The sequence below is a fragment of the Bos mutus genome, chromosome 7, assembly GCF_027580195.1.
Source record: "Bos mutus isolate GX-2022 chromosome 7, NWIPB_WYAK_1.1, whole genome shotgun sequence".
Classification (NCBI taxonomy): Eukaryota; Metazoa; Chordata; class Mammalia; order Artiodactyla; family Bovidae; genus Bos; species Bos mutus.
In genome coordinates this window covers 52639025-52656604 of record NC_091623.1, presented here as the reverse complement: position 1 = coordinate 52656604, position 17580 = coordinate 52639025, and the positions used below count along the sequence as shown (strand labels likewise).

Genomic DNA, 17580 nt, shown 5'->3' with positions numbered 1-17580 from the left:
AATGTAAGTAAATTGATACAGCCACAATGGAAGACAGTATGGAGATTCCTTAAAAAATTAGAAATAAAACTACCATATGACCCAGCAATCCCATTCCTAAGGCATATAACCTGAAGAAACGAGGGTTGAAAAAGACACATGTATCCCATTGTTCATTGCAGCATTATTTACAATACTTAGAACATGGAAACAACCGAGATGTCCATCGACAGATGAATGGATAAAGAAGTGGTACATATACCCAATGGAATATTACTCAGCCATATAAAGGAATGCATTTGAGTCAGTTGTGATGAGGTAGATGAACCTAGAACCTATTATACAGAGTGAAGTGAGTCAGAAAGAGAAAGATAAATATCGTATTCTAACACACATATACAGAATATAGAAAAATGGTACTGAAGAATTTATTTTACAGGGCAGCAATGGAGAAACAGACATAGAGAATAGACTTATGGACATGGGGAGAGGGGAGGAGAGGGTGAGATGCATGGAAAGAGTAACATGGAAACTTACATTACCACCTTTAATAGATAGCCAACAGGAATTTGCTGTATGGCTCAGGAAACTCAAAGAGGGACTCTGTATCAACCTAGAGGGGTGGGATGGGGAGGAGATGGGAGGGAGGTTCAAAAGGGAGGGGATATATGTATACCTATGGCTGATTCATGTTGAGGTTTGACAGACAACAAAATTCTGCAAAGCAATTATCCTTCAATAAAAAAAATAAAAAGAATTTAACTGTCAATGTTGAGGGGCCAGGGTTCAACTCCTGGTTTGGGAAGATTCCAATACTGCAGAGTAACTAAGCCCTTGCACCCTAGAGCCCCTGCTCTGCAACAAGAGAAGCCGGCACAAGGAGAAGCCTGCCCACCACAACTAGAGAGTAGCCCCTGCTCACAACTTGAGAAGCCTCCCCCAAGCCCCCGCACACATATGGAGACTCTGTACTGCCCCCCAAAAAAGCATTTTCTCCATTTTTGCTTTTTTAATTCTAGCAAGAGTTCTTTGTCCCCTTCTTCTGTCACATATCAGGTACGTTTTTTTATATATATATCAAGTAGGTTTTAAGCCTGTTCTGTGCCTCGTGCTATAGGAGACATTGTGGAATGGTCAGGTGAACAGGACAGGCACAGATTCTACTGTCCAGAAGGAAGCACCAAGCCCCTGTGTCCATGACACATGGTGGGTGAGAGGGAAGGTGGGAGGAACGTCAGTGCAAAGCCTAGCATGGTCATCCCAGACTTGGTGGGTGTGGGCTTCATCAGCGAGGAACAATTTGGGTTATACGCCATACTGTTTGGGGGCAGGAGTAGAACCCCAACTTCTTCAAAACTCGTCATACCTCCCTTTCGAGTCCCCACCACTGGAGGGGAAGAGCCCCCTCCCCACTCTTTTGCCAGAATCCCCCCCTCTCTTCGCCAGTTTATTCCTACTTCCCAAGTCCAGAGCCTATTTGCTCAGTTTGGGAAAGTCCCAGTTCTCCTTCCTCCTTCCTGCAGCCTAGGGGTATGGAGCTGGTGTCAGTCACTGTCTGTCCTGTGCCGGCGGCCTCAGAAGAAGGCTCTAGTCTCAGGGGTCCTGCCCACCTCTCTTGGACCTTATCTTCCTCACCATCTGTCTTTTTTTTTCTCCTCCCCAACGGAACCCCCTGCCCGCTCATATTCAGCCGTTTAATTGCAAAAGCAGGCCGTTTGCGGGAGACCACAAGGCGGCGACCCCTTTCATTTACCGGCTGGGGGGCGGGGATGGGAGGGAGGTAAAGGACAGGCTGCAACGAGAGGAACCACAGCCTATCGTCACATCTTTTGAGCCGTCAGGGTCCTTCCCTCTGTTCCAGAAAATCCCTAAAAGCTTGGAAAGCATTTCTGCCGGGCAGCAGCTGGCCGGGGTCGCTCCTCCTGGCCTGTCAAGAGATCCTGTGATTTCAAAGAGGTTGAATGACTTGCCCCAGCTCACACAGAAGCGGTCTGACAGGCTGCCAGGTCACTAAAGGGGCCGTACGGAGAAGAGAACAGGCACTCTTCCCCCAGGCCTGCACCGCTCCGGCGCTGGAAGGAAGTGAAGCCCCAGGGCTCGGTGCCCTCTGGGGGGCGGGGTGGGGGGGGGGTAGAAGGGGTGGGGAGGAAGGCGAGGGGGAGGGAGGCGGGGGGAGGACGGGAAGAGGAGTGGGAAGGAAGAGAAAGAGAAGATGGGAATGGTGGGGTTCTCCAAACTCAGAATAGAAAGACGCTAGGAAAACCTTGCCCACTCATCCTTGTAGAAGGGTTGAGCGGAGTCTAGAATGGAGCCGGACCCTAGCTTCACGGAACATCACAGCTCGCGCGTGTTCTTTAAACGCCTAGATCCCGAACGCCGCGCGCAGGGGAGGGCGGGGCTGGGCCGAGGTCTGGTCACATGACCTAGCCTGAGGGGCTCGAGGCCCCCCACTTCACCGGTGGGCGTCCCCCACAACGCGTGGTCGACCTTCATTGGCCAGTGGTGCGGCCAATAGAAATCGGCCATCTGGGAACCCAGCGTTCCGAGGCACAGCCTAACCTGCTGAGCCCAGAAGGGTCCAATGGAAAGGCAGGGCTATGGCCACAGACCAATGATAAAGTGAGGGAGGCGGGCCAAGAGGCCGGACCAGGCTGGTTTGAGAGCGGGCGGGGTATAAAAAGGCACGGCCGGCGGCGGCGTCCGTCCCCACTGCAGAGCTGCTGCCGGACGAGCAACTTAAAGGGCCCGCGCGCCACCGCCCCCTCGGCCCGCCATGCTGCTACCCGTGCCGCTGCTGCTCGGCCTTCTCGGCCTGGCCGCCGCTGATCCCACCGTTTACTTTAAGGAGCAGTTTCTGGACGGAGGTAACGACTAGTCCCGCTCGAGATCGTCCTAACGACGCGGCTGGCCCCCCGGCCCGTATCTGCGTGTCGCTTGTAATTACTGCTCAGAGGGCCAACACGGTTTCCTTCAGGGACTGGAGCCGAAGGCGAGCCTTCCTTCGGCGTCCCTGGGGAGCGTGGAGGGAGCAGCGGCTTTCCGAGGCGGGAGTTAGGGTTTGCCCGAAGATCTTCAAAGTCACCAGAGATGTCAAACTAGAGGTTGGGGTGGGGACAGTCTGGGGGGAGGGGGGAGTCTCCTTCCTTGCTCCCAGCAGTTTGTGGTTCCTGGTAGATGTTTGGTGGGGGGTTGATCAGCACCGCCGCGCTTACCTGCCTTTTTGGTCCTCTAGACGGGTGGACCGAGCGCTGGATCGAATCCAAGCACAAACCGGATTTTGGCAAATTCGTTCTCAGTTCCGGCAAGTTCTATGGTGACCAAGAGAAAGATAAAGGTAAGAACTTAGGAGTGGGTGCTCAGATCCAGGAGGACAGAGTTTGGGTATCCCTAGGAGTAGGGCAGGTGGAGGAAGGAGGACTGGCCTGTATTTTACATCCTTAGGGTTCCCCGGGGGGTAGCTGCTGAGCCCTGATCTGACTATAGTCTCTCGGTAGGCCTGCAGACTAGCCAGGATGCCAGGTTCTACGCTCTGTCGGCCAGATTTGAGCCCTTCAGCAACAAGGGTCAGACGCTGGTGGTGCAGTTCACGGTGAAACACGAGCAGAACATCGACTGTGGGGGCGGCTATGTGAAGCTGTTTCCAGCTGGTTTGGATCAGACAGACATGCACGGAGACTCCGAATACAACATAATGTTTGGTGAGGGGACCCCACCCTGGTGCTGATTTTTGGTCACTTAGAGGGAGTTTAAAACCCCGGGAGTTCTTTATAGCCCATGAACGGTGGTCTTGAGAGCACAGAAAGCACTTAAATGCTTTAGACATATTTTCGATAGGGAAGGTGAGGGAATAGTTAGGAATGACTTACTGCATTTTGATCATCGACCTAAGACTAATTCGTGCAATTTTACTATATAGGCATTTCCTCGTTCCTAGTTGTGCAAGTGAAGATACTGAGTTCTGGAGCACTGATTTTTTTTTTTGAAGTGTCCTCCCCCAGTTCCTTAGAGAGAAGGTCTGAAGTGTGTTTTTTCAGCTTGACAGTCCTGAGTTAAAGAACCAAGTTGTCTTTTTTTAATGGGGTGGGCAGGGGCTTGTAATGGTGGACAGACTGTAGTTGTGACCAGATCTGCTTTTCATCAAGGCCCGGACATCTGTGGCCCTGGCACCAAGAAGGTTCATGTCATCTTCAACTACAAGGGCAAGAATGTGCTGATCAACAAGGATATCCGCTGCAAGGTGTGCCTTGGGGGTGGTGACAAATGGCTGTGAGGGGAGGCTTTGAGCCCAGGCTGGTGGGCGGGGCCACTCATCTTCCATTCTCTTTAGGACGATGAATTCACCCACCTGTACACGCTGATTGTGCGGCCTAATAATACCTATGAGGTGAAGATTGACAACAGCCAGGTGGAGTCAGGCTCCTTGGAGGAGGATTGGGATTTCTTGCCACCCAAGAAGATAAAGGATCCTGATGCCGCTAAGCCTGAAGACTGGGACGATCGCGCCAAGATCGATGACCCTACAGACTCCAAGCCTGAGGTTGGTGCTTGGGCAGGGGCTCCCCACCATGGAGAGTGTGGAGGACAGCTGGGCCTACTCTGACCTCCTAATGTATCCTCAGGATTGGGACAAGCCTGAGCACATTCCTGACCCTGATGCTAAGAAACCTGAGGACTGGGATGAAGAGATGGACGGAGAGTGGGAACCACCTGTTATTCAGAACCCAGAGTACAAGGTGAGTCTGGCACTCTGAGGAGGGTGGTGCACAATGGGGAAGGCAATGATCATCGCTCACCCATCGGTTTACTTCTGCAGGGGGAGTGGAAACCCAGGCAGATCGACAACCCAGAGTACAAGGGCATTTGGATCCATCCAGAGATTGACAACCCTGAGTATTCCCCTGACAGCAACATCTATGCCTATGAAAACTTCGCTGTTCTAGGCTTGGATCTTTGGCAGGTGAGACATGGAGGGAAAAGGCGGCTCCCTAGGGGACCTCAGGTGCTCAGGGCAACCCAGGAGAAAAGGGGACAAGGGCGGGCAGACTCCAGAATGGTGCCCCCCCTTTTCTTTTAAGAATTTCCTGGTTTGTCATTACGGGGTTCTTACAGCACCTGCTTTGGCTTGTACTTAATATGTTCCAGGTACTACTTCCAAGAATCTCTGTGGGAACTTACTCACTTAATTGCACCCAACAGCCTAGACAGGCAGGTAGATAACCCCATTAGAACTTAGCTTCACAGGGACCGAATTTTTGTCCTGTTTGCCAGCGTACTTTCTGCATCTGGTATGCTGCTTGGCACATAGAATGTACTAGAAAGATAGTTTGAAGAAGAGAATGAGACCCCATTTTATAGATGAAGATACTGAGGTGCAAAGAGATGAAGTCACCAGCTCAAGATCATATATAGTAAATGGCAGAGCTGAGGTTTGAATCCAGGCAGCCTATTTTTCAACTGCAATGTTAGACTGTAGTATTGTGTAGTGGTTATGTGAGCATGGGCAGGAGACCTTTTCAAGGCCAAGGCCAACAGGTATCCCTTCTGACCACCCATTCTGGCCCTATACAGGTCAAGTCTGGCACCATCTTTGACAACTTCCTCATCACCAACGATGAAGCGTATGCTGAGGAGTTTGGCAACGAGACGTGGGGTGTTACAAAGGTGAAACCAAGGTCCAGCCTGGGTTTGGGGGTGGGAAGGGTTGGCAGGGGAGTCCAGGCCTGAGGGATGTGTGTGTGGTTTGTACACAGGCAGCAGAAAAGCAAATGAAGGACAAGCAGGATGAAGAGCAGAGGCTACACGAGGAGGAGGAAGAGAAGAAAGGCAAGGAGGAGGAAGAGGCAGACAAAGATGATGACGAAGACAAGGATGAGGATGAGGAGGATGAAGATGAGAAGGAAGAGGAGGAGGAAGAAGATGCTGCCGCTGGCCAGGCCAAGGATGAGCTGTAGGGGCCACCTCTGCTTCCAGGGCTGGACTGAGGCCTGAGCGCTCCTGCCGCAGAGCCGGCTGCGCCAAATAATGTCTCTATGAGACTGGAGAACTTTGATTTTTTTCCAGGCGGGTTCCAATTTGGGGTGGATTTTGTTTTTGGCTCCCCCATCCCCCACTTTTTTTAACTTTTTTTTTTTTTTTTTTTACTGGCATTTTGTCTCTGATTCTCTTCAGCCCTCACCCCTGGCCTTCATCTGTCTTGATTGACATCTTTGCTTTCTTCTGTCCCCTTCACTCCAGATCCCTAAGTTCCCTTCCAGCTTGGGGACTCAGGGTGGGATGTGGTGTGGAGGAGAAGCCCCAGGCCCAAAATTCCATCTATTCTTCCTGGATCCCAGAGGGTGGGGTAGGAGAAGAGGGTGGCATCCCCAGCCCCCCAGCACTGAGGAAGAATGGGGCTCTTAAGGCCTTAGCTCTGATCCCTTCCCCTTTCTCCCTGCCCCCAGGACTGGGCCACTTCTGAGTTGGGGCAGCGGGTTCTAGCTCAGCTCATGCTGAGAATGTAAGAACTACAAACAAAATTTCTATTAAATTAAGTTTTGTGTCTTCCTCCTGTGTCTTCTGGGAGAGGTAATTGTTCAGTGAGATTTGTTTTTTAGCCACTAGAATTGTTGGCTGAATGTCCCCATAAGGTTACAGGAGCCCTTGTTTATCTCCAGAACCTCAGGTGAATGAGAAAGAGTAACCATTTCCAGTGTCATTACAAATACACTCCATTTATTAGCTCGTGGAGTCCTTTCATCAAACTGGTGAGTTTTCGTTCTAGTATCAGTTGAGTTTGAGACAGATTTAGGAAGAAGTGGGTTTTGAACCCACACCTTAGCCATCAATTCATGTGAACTCTTTCACATTGAACCGCATACACATCTCTTGCTGGTGAAGGAGCAAGACTACACAGATATTAGCTTTAAACACATTTTCTGACTACTAGCCAGTGTTAAAAGCTACTAATTCCTTTTATAGTCAAAGAAATAGATTCAGAGATGTTATCTACCCCAGTGGCCTTAAGTGGCCAAGTCAGGGTTTGAACCTCTTGAAGGGAAAGAGGTGGCCCCAAGGGAGGGAGTGAAAGTGTCAGAAGAGCCTGTGGGCCTGTAGGTTGGCATAGGCCCACTTTGTTGCGCCCCACAAGGCTGCCATTAATGTCCAGTGGGTGGTTGGGAACTGATGTCTCTTAACTGCAGGAGAAGGAAGAAAGAATTCCTCACCCCTGTCTGACCTAGGCTTGTGAAAGCTTACTAGCACAGGATATGCTGTGAAGGGAGAAGCTGCAGGACCTGGTAATAGTTGGGTAAGGAGTGAGGTGGCAGGCCACCGCCTGGTGTTTTCTCAGATGTGAATGGTAAGAAGAGCTGGTTAGGTGGCAGGTAATGGTCCGTTCAGGATGGGAGTAGGGTGGAAAGTTCACCCACTAAATGGAAGACAAGTACATCACCTCCATCCTGTCTGCCAAAGCACCTTCAGCTTTGGCTAACCAACCCTTCACTCCTTGTTCCATGGGTAGGACTCCTTCCGAGTGTCTTGGGGCCTAGCCCCACCCTTCTGGGAGGCCTCCGGAATTAGCATATCCGGGGAAAATTAAGGAGAGAATTTTGTGTTCAGTGTAGGGAAATCTTCCTCAAGTACTCAGATGGAGTACTTGATGGAGTCAGATGGAGATAGTTGGGTGAACAAAGTGATCAGGGGAGGGGCAGCAGAGAGGGAGACCCAGAAGCTGTTAAGATTCATTCCAAAAATCCAGCTCTTCCGTTAGGGATTAATGAGGCCACAGAATGGCATTGTGTCCCCACATCCGTGGTCGATTTCCGTGTTTAACTGTTGGTGACCTTTCAAGTATACTTTCTAGTTCTTTCAGGGCTTGATAGGCTTCCTGTCAGGTGGCCAGACCAGAGTAAGGCTCATTTGGAACGAGCAAAAAGACATTAAGATTTTGTGGAAGAAATGAAAATTTAGCAAGTACATTGCTTGTTAAACGTCAACAAACTCATAGGCGTGAAACTGGGGGTCTCGGAGCCATTTTGTGGCCTATGACGTCACCGCTAACGGGCATGGCGTCACTCGCAGGAAGCCACTTCATGGTAGAGCAAGAAGTCCCCCTCCCCTCTCACGGAATAGAATTTAGTCTGCGCATGCTTTACTCGAGGCCGCGCTCGTGCGCATGCTCGCGATGGCTAAGGGGGCGCGCTCATGTCACGTGTTGTGGTGGTCGGAGCGCGCACTGCCTGCCCCGGAAGCTGTCGGCGTGCGGCGCGGCTGGGCGCTAAGATGGCGGCGGCGTGAGTTGCATGTCGTGTGAGGATTCCGGGGCCGCTGTGTCGCTCGGGTCCCACCATGGCCGTCACTATCACGCTCAAAACACTGCAGCAGCAGACCTTCAAGATCCGCATGGAGCCTGATGAGACGGTGCGAGCCAGGCCGGAGCTCCGGAGCGGGAGCGACGGGTGCAGCGGGTGGGGTGGGGGCGGGGAGGCCGGGATCCCGACGACAGAGGCGGGGAAGACGGCGCAGGGTCGCGCCCTGCCCATTCTCCCTACGGGCCTGACTTTCCCAGATATCCTGATGGTCCCTGGCTCTGCCCCTGGTGGCTCGGGCGGCGCTCTTGGGTCGATCTCGAGGCGAGGCCCCACCTCCGGGGCGCCCGCCAGGTCCCGGCTCCAATGTCAGCGCCCTCGCGGGGCGCGGGATCCGCAGGCTCAGATTGCCGGCCGGGCAGCTTTCTCTGGAATGGGTCCTCCGAGTTCCCACTTTTGTAGGCTTTGCCTCGGGACCTTGGTGGCCAAATCTGGGAGTAGTGATCAGGAGATGCCGGGTGATGACAGCAACTATGATGATAATAAACGGTCTGAGTTTCAGTGGTCCGTGTTTGTTTTTCACCAGTCGCTGAGCGTTTTCATGATGTTTTACTAACTTTGCAAAGTAGGCTTGTCATCTGGGCACTCTTGCGTGTCCTCACTTAACAGATGTGGAAACTTTGAGCTTGAAGAACTTTGCTATAGTCGCAAATGCGTACAGCAAGGCGTGGCGGAGCTGATTTCAATTCGGATTTGCCTCAAGTCTCTAGAGCCCACGGTCTAAAGATGATGCTGTGCTTTTAGCCGGAAAGAGACTTTGGACCTAAAAAACGTATATTTCGCACTTTTTGCACAATTTCCCCCATGAGGGAGATATAGAAGTTCATTTTTTGTAAAAAGGAAACAAACTCAGATTTTTTTGACCAACCCAGCTGTTTGGGAAAGTTAGGTAATGTCTGTGCCTCTATTTTTCTCAAATATAAAAAGGATATGGAACTTGCTTCCTGGTGCAGTGGTTGATACTGCACTTTCAGTGCAGGGGGCCTGGGTTCAATCCTTGGTCAGGGAACTAGATCCCATATGCCAAAACTAAGATCCTATGCAGCCAAATAAATAGCTTTTAAAAAATACAAAATGAGGCTCATGGTACCTATTCCACTCAGTTGTTACAAGGCTTTAAAGCTGTGACGTATACATTTATAATAGCACTATCAACTTAGGATTCTCTCAGTAAACACCACTGTCAGCAACCTTAGGTCTCCCCTTTATTTTGAATTGCATTTCATCGTGTTTACATCATTTGAAATACGTATTAGTTTTTTTATTCTCCCACGTGAGTGTCCTCTATGAAAACAGGGACATGTGTTGAGTCTTTGTGCTCTGTCACCTGTACCTAAAACTTCACCTGACACATATTCAGTGTTCAGTAAATATATCGTTGAATGGAGAATGGTCTACTATGCTTGATTATAAAGCTTAGCTATTCAGCCATCAGGGCCTGCAGCCTGCCCCCAAACTACCAGGGAAGAGAGAATCTGGGAAGTTTGCAATGATCATCTACCCCTTCCTCCAGGTGAAGGTGCTAAAGGAGAAGATAGAAGCTGAGAAGGGTCGTGATGCTTTCCCCGTGGCCGGACAGAAACTCATCTATGCTGGCAAGATCCTGAGTGACGATGTCCCCATCAGGGACTATCGCATTGACGAGAAGAACTTCGTGGTTGTCATGGTGACCAAGGTGGGTGATGTCTGCTGGTTGGGAGGGTGGGTGGATTGGCTGGGGAGCTGGCAAACAGCCTGTGCCCAAGAGAGATTAGCCATGAACAGGGTGGGGCGGAGCTGTGGAGGGATGTCGGGGCTAGATAGGGGTACTGATGCCTGCTCCCTTTTTCTGGGTGTCACAGGCCAAAACCAGCCCAGGCACCTCAGTACCCTCAGAGGCCTCACCCACTGCCACCCCGGAGTCTTCCACATCCTTCCCGTCAGCCCCTGCCTCAGGCATGTCCCACCCCCCACCTACTGCCAGAGAAGACAAAAGCCCATCGGAGGAATCTGCCCCCACGACGTCCCCGGAGTCTGTGTCAGGGTAAGGCAAGGAGCCGCAGCCCCAGTTTGGGCCCTGTCTTCCCTGCCCCTTTCAGCGCCCACGGTCATGGTTCCACACACCTGGGGGGAGGGCAAGCCTCCAGAAGCCAGGGTCCGATTTCTCTCTCTTGAATTTGCAGCTCTGTTCCCTCTTCAGGTAGCGGCGGGCGAGAGGAAGACGCAGCCTCCACGCTAGGTGGGTGGGTGGTCCCCCAGTTGAAAATGGCTGGATGCCCCAGGGGCATCCTGTGGGCATGGGAGGGCCGGGAAGCTGCCCTTCCTTCTCGGTGACCCAGCCTTTGTTGCTCCCTCCACAGTGACGGGCTCTGAGTATGAGACAATGCTGACGGAGATCATGTCCATGGGCTACGAGCGAGAGCGAGTTGTGGCTGCCCTGAGAGCCAGCTACAACAACCCCCACCGAGCTGTGGAATATCTACTCACGGTGAGGTGGGGCTGCTGCCTCCCGGGGAGTTCTCAAGGGAGCATGCGGACTTCAGTGCTCTGAAGGGTAGTCAGAATCTGTCCCCCAAAACGTTTGGGTTAGGGTTCTAGCCAGGAAAGAACTCCTGCAGGAGCCGGGAGGAGAGCGGTGGGGTGGGCCTGGGAGGGCAGAGCGGAGGCCTCCTGTGTCTCCCGCCAGGGCTGAGTATGCAGGAGGGGCGGCAGTGGGCAGTCTGTGCTTGGAACTTAAAAGGACGCCTGACAGGGAATTCCTGGGAGCCCCGAGCCAGAACACGGTTCTGTCCAGGAGAGCCAAGTTTCAGAGCAGCCATCCACAGAAGCAGGTAAGTGATTGGGAGGTGTGCGCATGGGGTGCCTGCTGTTGCGGCACCTGACTCATCCCACCCACCGCGTACTTCTGGGAGCCCAGGGTGGTGTCTGACCACACCCCTTCCCCCTGCCAGCAGGAGAGAACCCCTTGGAATTTCTGCGAGACCAGCCTCAGTTCCAGAACATGCGGCAGGTGATTCAGCAGAACCCTGCGCTGCTGCCAGCCCTGCTCCAGCAGCTGGGCCAGGAGAACCCCCAGCTCTTACAGGTACAGGCCTGGGGGCAGAGGGAGTTGGTGCAGGCCCCATCTCCCCTACCTGTGGGTACCACAGTCCCCAGAGAGAGAGAGCCCAGCCCAGCATGGTGGGTAGGGGAGTCTCAGCTTGGAAGGCACTACTGACACGATAGTCTCCTGCTGTTCCCTGTGACTTGATGGCCTCCGTGGTTTCACCTGATGCTCCAGCCACCTGTGAGGTGTAGGTGCTGTTGTCACACTCCCGCAGAGGAAGGCGCCAGAGGTTTGGAGCAGCCTGGCAACTGGTGGAGTATGTCTGCCGCCAGCCTCTGGGGCCTGCACTCTGACTTGGCTCCACATTTAGCTGTTGCTTCATAAACACCCCTAGGGTTGTGGGACTGCTGTGCCCTGGTTGGTTCTGAGACCACTGAGCTCAGCAAAGCTCCATCCTGCCCTTGAAGGTTCCAAGGCAGAGGAGCAGTGACCCCTGAGTGTGACAGGGTCCTCTGGGTTCTCTGTGAAGCCTGCCTTTCCTGATTCAGGCATCTGCTGCTTCTACCCCAGACGTTTCAGTCTCCTGTCCTGCCTCCTGCTCCCCTCCTCCAGGTGCTGGAGGGCCCGAGCTGCACATCTTCATTCTTTATCTGCTGTCAATCCTGGGGCCTTTAATTTCTGTGTGTGTGTGAGTCACTCAGTTATGTCTGACTTTGCAGTCCTATGGACTGTAGCCCGCCAGCCTCCTCCGTCCATGGAATTCTCAGCAAGAATACTGGAGTGGGTTACCATGCCCTTCTCCAGGGGATCTTCCCGATCCAGGGATTGAACCTGGGTTTCCTGTATTGCAGGCAGATTCTTTACTATCTGAGCCACCAGGGAACCCCCTCCCTGCCTTAAATTTGTATGATCAGCCTGGACCCTCTGGATGCCATGTTCTCCGTGACTGACTGGGTGCCTCCATGAAAATGCTTTCTACATATCCAAGACCAGAGCAGATTCTCCCAGCCTTCCCTAACCCTGCCAGGACCAACCTGGGCTTGCTGGAGCCCCAGGCACCTGGGGGCCTGCTGGGGCTGTTTGCTCTGTCCTGCATAACACTCAGCCCAGCCCTGCACTCCACCTCTGTGGCTGCCACCTCATCTTCTACTGGGTCCCCAGGTGGCCACTATCCAGGCCTCTGCTTCTGCACTTTTCCTGTGGTTATTCTCCACCAGAATCCAGATTCCTGAAAAAGTGCTTTTTCTTTTGATGTGAAAATTGTCAAATGTACATAAAAATAGGGGCATATCAAAACCCCCCAGATGTGCAACACCCAGATGAATTCATCTTTTTAAAAAGTACACAGATGTCTTTTCCTAGTTGATTCTCACCACTGTGGTGTCCCGTTATGCTAGAAGGCACTAGAAGAAAGCGGTTTAGACCTTGCCTCCCTCTCTGATCTCATCTTTTGCTTCCTCCTTTCCTTTCTTGTTTATAGTTTTGCCATATGGATTTTTTTGTTTATGGAGTTTTCCAAATATACTCCCATCCCTGGGCCTTTACACTTGCTGTTGGCTCTATGTGGAAGGAAACTTTCTTCTCCATCCTATGGATCACAGGCCCCTCCCTCCTGGCTTAAAGTGTCTTTCCCAGACCAAGGTCTACTCTGATGTATGGCAGGGTCAGTATTTACATTGTAAATAATAGCCAATTTACTTGCGTGTGTAAAGCTTATCTCCTCATCCTGGACATTAGCTCCTCTAGGACAGGGCCCGTGTCCACCACTGTGTGGCTGGCCAGAGTAGGTGCCCTGTAAATGTTTGCTGAGTGAGTGCAAAGGGCTGTGATAGGGACCTGGGGGAGCGGGGACAAAGGCCGTGGGTCACCCTTCCCTCCTCTGTCTCCCACAGCAAATCAGCCGGCATCAGGAGCAGTTCATCCAGATGTTGAATGAGCCCCCCGGGGAGCTGGTGGACATCTCAGACGTGGAGGGCGAGGTGGGCGCCATAGGTGAGGAGGCCCCGCAGATGAACTACATCCAGGTGACACCACAGGAGAAAGAAGCTATAGAGAGGGTAAGAGGCCTGTCCAAGAGGGTTGTGACCTCGTGGGTGGGCAGGGCCCTCACCTCTTGCTTATACCTGCCCGTCTTCCCACAGTTGAAGGCCCTGGGCTTCCCAGAGAGCCTGGTGATCCAGGCCTACTTCGCTTGTGAAAAAAACGAGAACTTGGCTGCCAACTTCCTCCTGAGTCAGAACTTTGATGACGAGTGATGCTGGGAGGCCAGGCTGCCCACCGCTCCCTCCTCCCCACCCTCCCATCCCCTCTCCACAAAAGTTTTATAAAAAAAAAAAATATATATATATATTCATGTTTATTTAAGAAGTGGAAAAAAAAAATCAAAAACTAAAAAAAAGAAACTCCAACCCAACTTCCCACTCTCCTAAAGTGGTCCCTCATTCCCATCTTGGCCTGAAAAGACCTGGGCCAGACAGCTGTCCCCCTCTCCCCATCCCCCACCCCAGCCCAGCCTGCTCTAAGGAGCTGGCAGAACTGGAGGTGACAGATGGGCCCCTCTTGGCCTGTGTCCCAGCTCCCTGCAGCCAGATGGAGAGGCGGCTGCTTGCTTCCCCACCCCCCCGAGAGCCCCCGAGACCTCCCCCGCCCTCTTCCAGGGTGAGGGGAAGCTGGAGCTCCAAACTTTTGATCCTCCATTGGAGTGTCTCACATCTTTCCATCTGGGGTGAATGCTCAAGAGGCCCAAGGACTCCTCTGTGGTCTGGCCTAGGCTTCCATCCTGCATCCCTTTGCTGGCGGGGGGAAGGTCTGGTTTGTCCTGCTTGGGGAAGGGGAAACATCAGAGTTGCTCTGGAGTTTGAGGCTAGTCCCCCACCCCAGAAGAGAACTGTTGTCTCTGATAAAGGTTTTGAAGTGAATAAAGTTTTAAAAGCCAGTCCTGTGGTTCATCCCTACTGGGGCTTCCCACTCCAGCTGGTCTGGGTCTAGGGGCTAGTTGGGCACAGGAGATGGGGGAATGCCATGAAAGGGGCAGAGGGGTCTGTCTGCCTCTATAGATTGTGGCTCCTAGTGTACCCCGCCCCCACCACCAAGCTGTGTTATTCCCAGGCAGTGGGCCCCAGCCTTGGAAGGGCTGCTGCTCTTTCCACCCCCCCATCATCACCACAGTCTGTTTTGGCTACACTTCCCCCCTGGTAATTGGCTAATTACTGGAGATTAATGTTGGTAAACAGAAGCCTTCTTCTCCTCTGCCATCTGCTCCTCCATTATTTCCCCATTGTGCCCCGCCCTCTTTTCCCCCTGAAGCCCGAGTTGGTCAGCATGGTCTTGAGTCCCCTGAGTGAGCAGAGCCAGGGAAGGGTGGGGGATTCCCTGGCTCCAGGTGTTGGAGAAGGAACCAATGTGCCCAGGGAGGGGTGTGATAAGAGAGGACATAGCTCTTCAGGGGTGGGGCAAGTTTTATTGGGAAAGAACCCAGCTCAGGAGTCGGGTGTTTCAGAGTCTGCTGGATCCTGGGCCGCAGCAGCGGCCATTGCAGCAGCTCGTGCCTCCTTCTTCTTTCTTTGTTTCTCCTCCTTGAGGCGCTTGCGATGCTGCTTCTCCAAGTCCTGCAGCAGCTCCTGGAAGCGGGCACTCCTCGGGTCCACGTGGTATCCCAGGCGCTCCTGGGCCTCCGCCTGCAGCCGGGCCCTCCGCTCCTTGTCTGCTTGCGCCTTCTCCCTGCGTGCCTGCTGCTGCCGCCGCCAGTTCTCAATCATCTGTGGCATCTTGGCCATGCACTCTTCAATGAGCTGTTCCCTGCCGGTGAAGGAGGGTGGTTGGTGAGGGCAGCCCCACCCAGCCAGAGCAGTACCCATCCACCCACCTCCCACCCCAAGCCTTTGCCCACATCCTGCCTCTTCCAGCTCCCCTATATTTCAAGATGAAAGATTGGGAAGGCTTATGGTAGTCATTAAAACTGTCAAGAAAAGTCCTTGACAAGTAAAGCAAGAGGCAGGAGAGAGGAACTAGTGTGAAAGTGACAGTGTTAGTCACTCAGTTGTGTCTGACTCTCTGAGACTCCATGGACTATATAGCTGCCAGCTCCTCTGTCCATGGAATTCTCCAGGCAAGAATGCTGGAGTGAGTAACTATTTTCTTCTCCAGGGGATCTTCCCAACCCAGGGATCAAACCCCGGTCTCCTGCATTGCAGATTCTTTACCATCTGAACCACCAAGGAAATAAATATGTATTTAACCTTGAGCAAGCCCCAGTCACTCTAGGAGCAGACCCCAAGTCAACCCAGCATTTCCCTGAGCTGTCTCCTGAGCCATCCAAGTGCCACGTGTTATTCCCATAGCACATTCCTTCATCCTACAGACATCAGTGAGTACCCACTCTATGCCAGGCCCACTTCTAGATACAGGAGTGGAGGCAAGAAATGAATCGGACCTTTCCCTCCAATAGGTGGTAGGTGTGAGTCACTGTTCCATTTTAAGGATTAGCAACATGAAACTGAAAGCCCCATGGTAGGGTCAGCCAGCTGGGATAACTGGGTTTATTTGACATAGGTTCACATCCCAGCTCTGTTCGTTCACTGGGCGACTGGACACGTGACTTCACCCTCCTTGGCCTCAGTTTCCTATCTCTCAAATAAGGGTGATTCCCTCTTCCTCTTAGAGCTGCTGTGAGGACAAGAACAGTAAACACCAGGAACACACTCGCCTGCCTTCGCTGCCCCCTCTCTTCAGTAAGTGGCACAATCAGTATCTTCGCTTTTGCTCCCATTCTTCCCTCTAAGTCCTTCAGACCTGCCTCCCAAGTCCGATCTGTACCCTTGATCCCATGCTCCATTACCTCTCACACCTTCCCCAGCCACACTAATGTCCAGGCTGTTTCTTAAAGCACATACCTACCTCAGGGCGTTTGCACCAGCTGTTCCCTTTACGAAGAACATTCTCCCTAAGATCTTTCCATGGCTACCGCTGATCATTCATCTCTCTCTCAAGTTGCTCAGTCATGTCCGACTCTTTGTGACTCCATGGACTATACAGTCCATGGAATTCTCCAGGCCTGAATATGGGAGTGGGTAGCCTTTCCCTTCTCCAGGGGATCTTCCCAACCCAGGGACCGAACCTAGGTCTCCCGCATTGCAGGTGGATTCTTTACCAGCTGAGCCACAAGGGAAGCCCAACAGGTCTCTGCTTAAACATTTTAAATGTCAAGTTTTCAGAGAAGCCTGAGGCCTACCAGGGCGAAGTCACCCTCAGGCCTGCAGGCTCCACCCAATTTTATCTTCCTAATGACTCTGGGTCACCATTTGAAATTCATTTTGTTCCCCACTATGCCCTCAGCACCCGGGACATGGCCTTGCTCAGAGTAGGCGCTATGTAAAGATTTGTTGACCGATGACTAAATGAACTTAGCCAGAAGCCTTTTCGCATCTAGGTGAGCGTGCACGTAAATACTGCATGCAAACCGCCCGATGGAGTAAGCACTGTTGATGCACAGTTCACCGTCGGCCCGCAGTCCCGCTCCCGCCCGACTGCACGCACGCACCTGGCTTGTCGCTTCTGCTCTTCGGCCAGCTGCTGCACCCGCAGCGATTCCTGCATGACCGCCAGGCTCGGGTACCATTCTCGCTCCTCAGCCTCCAGCTCGAGCAGCTGTTCCCGCGACGGCCACAGAGAACCGGGGTCAACACCGGAGGCGGCGCCATGCCGCGCGAACTGCTTAGCTGCGTAGCGCGGCCCCAGCTGCCAGCGCGGGGTCAGTGGGTCATCCGGGTCGGGCCACCAGGGCTCCCGTGAGCGGCGCGGAGGCGGCGGCGCTCGGTAGCCGCGGGAGCCCGGGCCCAGGGTCGTCACCCACCCGAGCAGGCTGCGAGTCTGCCGCACGGGCGCAGCCATCTTGGCCGTGCGAGGTCCTCGCGAGCAGGCCGGGCTGGCCAAGGCGCTGCCTGCGCGTGAGGTCCGCTGGGGGCCGGGAGGAGGCATTCCCTGGCCGCCCCAGTTCTGCGCAGGGAGAAGAGGGGGTAGTCTTATTTTTTACACATCTTCAAGTATAATTATAAAATTTCCTGTAGCAGTTAATTTATTAAAATCGTATTTAAATTTTTCTTAGTTTTTTGTTCATATTTAAAATTTAATTTTATGTTAAAAATAGCATTTATTTTAAATATTAACATTTAAATGTTTTAAATTTAAACGATCATTTAAATATTTATTTAAAACACTGAAATATTTTCGTTT

General features: G+C 52.6%; 3 protein-coding genes across 4 annotated transcripts; 2 read left to right on the top strand and 1 right to left on the bottom strand.

Annotated features, from left to right (window-relative positions):
- Nucleotides 1-2679: 2679 nt before the first annotated feature.
- On the top strand, nt 2680-6522 carry CALR (calreticulin). The gene is made up of 9 exons (XM_005900534.3): nt 2680-2843; nt 3212-3313; nt 3474-3677; nt 4122-4216; nt 4307-4516; nt 4599-4712; nt 4793-4936; nt 5548-5640; nt 5730-6522. The coding sequence occupies exons 1-9, from the start codon at nt 2753-2755 to the stop codon at nt 5928-5930; spliced, it is 1254 nt and encodes a 417-aa protein (XP_005900596.2). The 5' UTR covers nt 2680-2752; the 3' UTR covers nt 5931-6522.
- A 1674-nt stretch (nt 6523-8196) lies between these two features.
- Nucleotides 8197-14284, top strand: RAD23A (RAD23 homolog A, nucleotide excision repair protein). 2 transcript variants are annotated; one of them, XM_005900535.3, is made up of 9 exons: nt 8197-8376; nt 9838-9999; nt 10166-10347; nt 10487-10542; nt 10664-10791; nt 11056-11134; nt 11255-11388; nt 13242-13406; nt 13491-14284. In XM_005900535.3, the coding sequence occupies exons 1-9, from the start codon at nt 8305-8307 to the stop codon at nt 13602-13604; spliced, it is 1092 nt and encodes a 363-aa protein (XP_005900597.1). In that variant the 5' UTR covers nt 8197-8304; the 3' UTR covers nt 13605-14284. The 2 variants fall into 2 exon arrangements, with proteins under 2 accessions (XP_005900597.1, XP_005900598.1); XM_005900536.3 differs by having other exon boundaries at nt 8198-8376; nt 11258-11388.
- A 505-nt stretch (nt 14285-14789) lies between these two features.
- Nucleotides 14790-17272, bottom strand: GADD45GIP1 (GADD45G interacting protein 1). Its single transcript, XM_005900538.2, has 2 exons — nt 16889-17272; nt 14790-15147 (listed from the first exon to the last, which is right to left on the bottom strand). The coding sequence occupies exons 1-2, from the start codon at nt 17236-17238 to the stop codon at nt 14829-14831; spliced, it is 669 nt and encodes a 222-aa protein (XP_005900600.2). The 5' UTR covers nt 17239-17272; the 3' UTR covers nt 14790-14828.
- Between the last annotated feature and the right edge of the window lie 308 nt (nt 17273-17580).

Coding starts and splice junctions, on each gene's coding strand:
- CALR (XM_005900534.3), top strand. CDS start 2,753: ATGCTGCTACCCGTGCCGCTGCTGCTCGGCCTTCTCGGCCTGGCCGCC. Junction 4,713..4,792: donor TTCAGAACCCAGAGTACAAG/GTGAGTCTGGCA, acceptor TTACTTCTGCAG/GGGGAGTGGAAACCCAGGCA. Junction 4,937..5,547: donor TAGGCTTGGATCTTTGGCAG/GTGAGACATGGA, acceptor GGCCCTATACAG/GTCAAGTCTGGCACCATCTT.
- RAD23A (XM_005900535.3), top strand. CDS start 8,305: ATGGCCGTCACTATCACGCTCAAAACACTGCAGCAGCAGACCTTCAAG. Junction 10,348..10,486: donor TCCCCGGAGTCTGTGTCAGG/GTAAGGCAAGGA, acceptor TTGAATTTGCAG/CTCTGTTCCCTCTTCAGGTA. Junction 11,135..11,254: donor GCAGCCATCCACAGAAGCAG/GTAAGTGATTGG, acceptor TCCCCCTGCCAG/CAGGAGAGAACCCCTTGGAA.
- GADD45GIP1 (XM_005900538.2), bottom strand. CDS start 17,238: ATGGCTGCGCCCGTGCGGCAGACTCGCAGCCTGCTCGGGTGGGTGACG. Junction 15,148..16,888: donor GAGCAGAAGCGACAAGCCAG/GTGCGTGCGTGC, acceptor CTTCACCGGCAG/GGAACAGCTCATTGAAGAGT.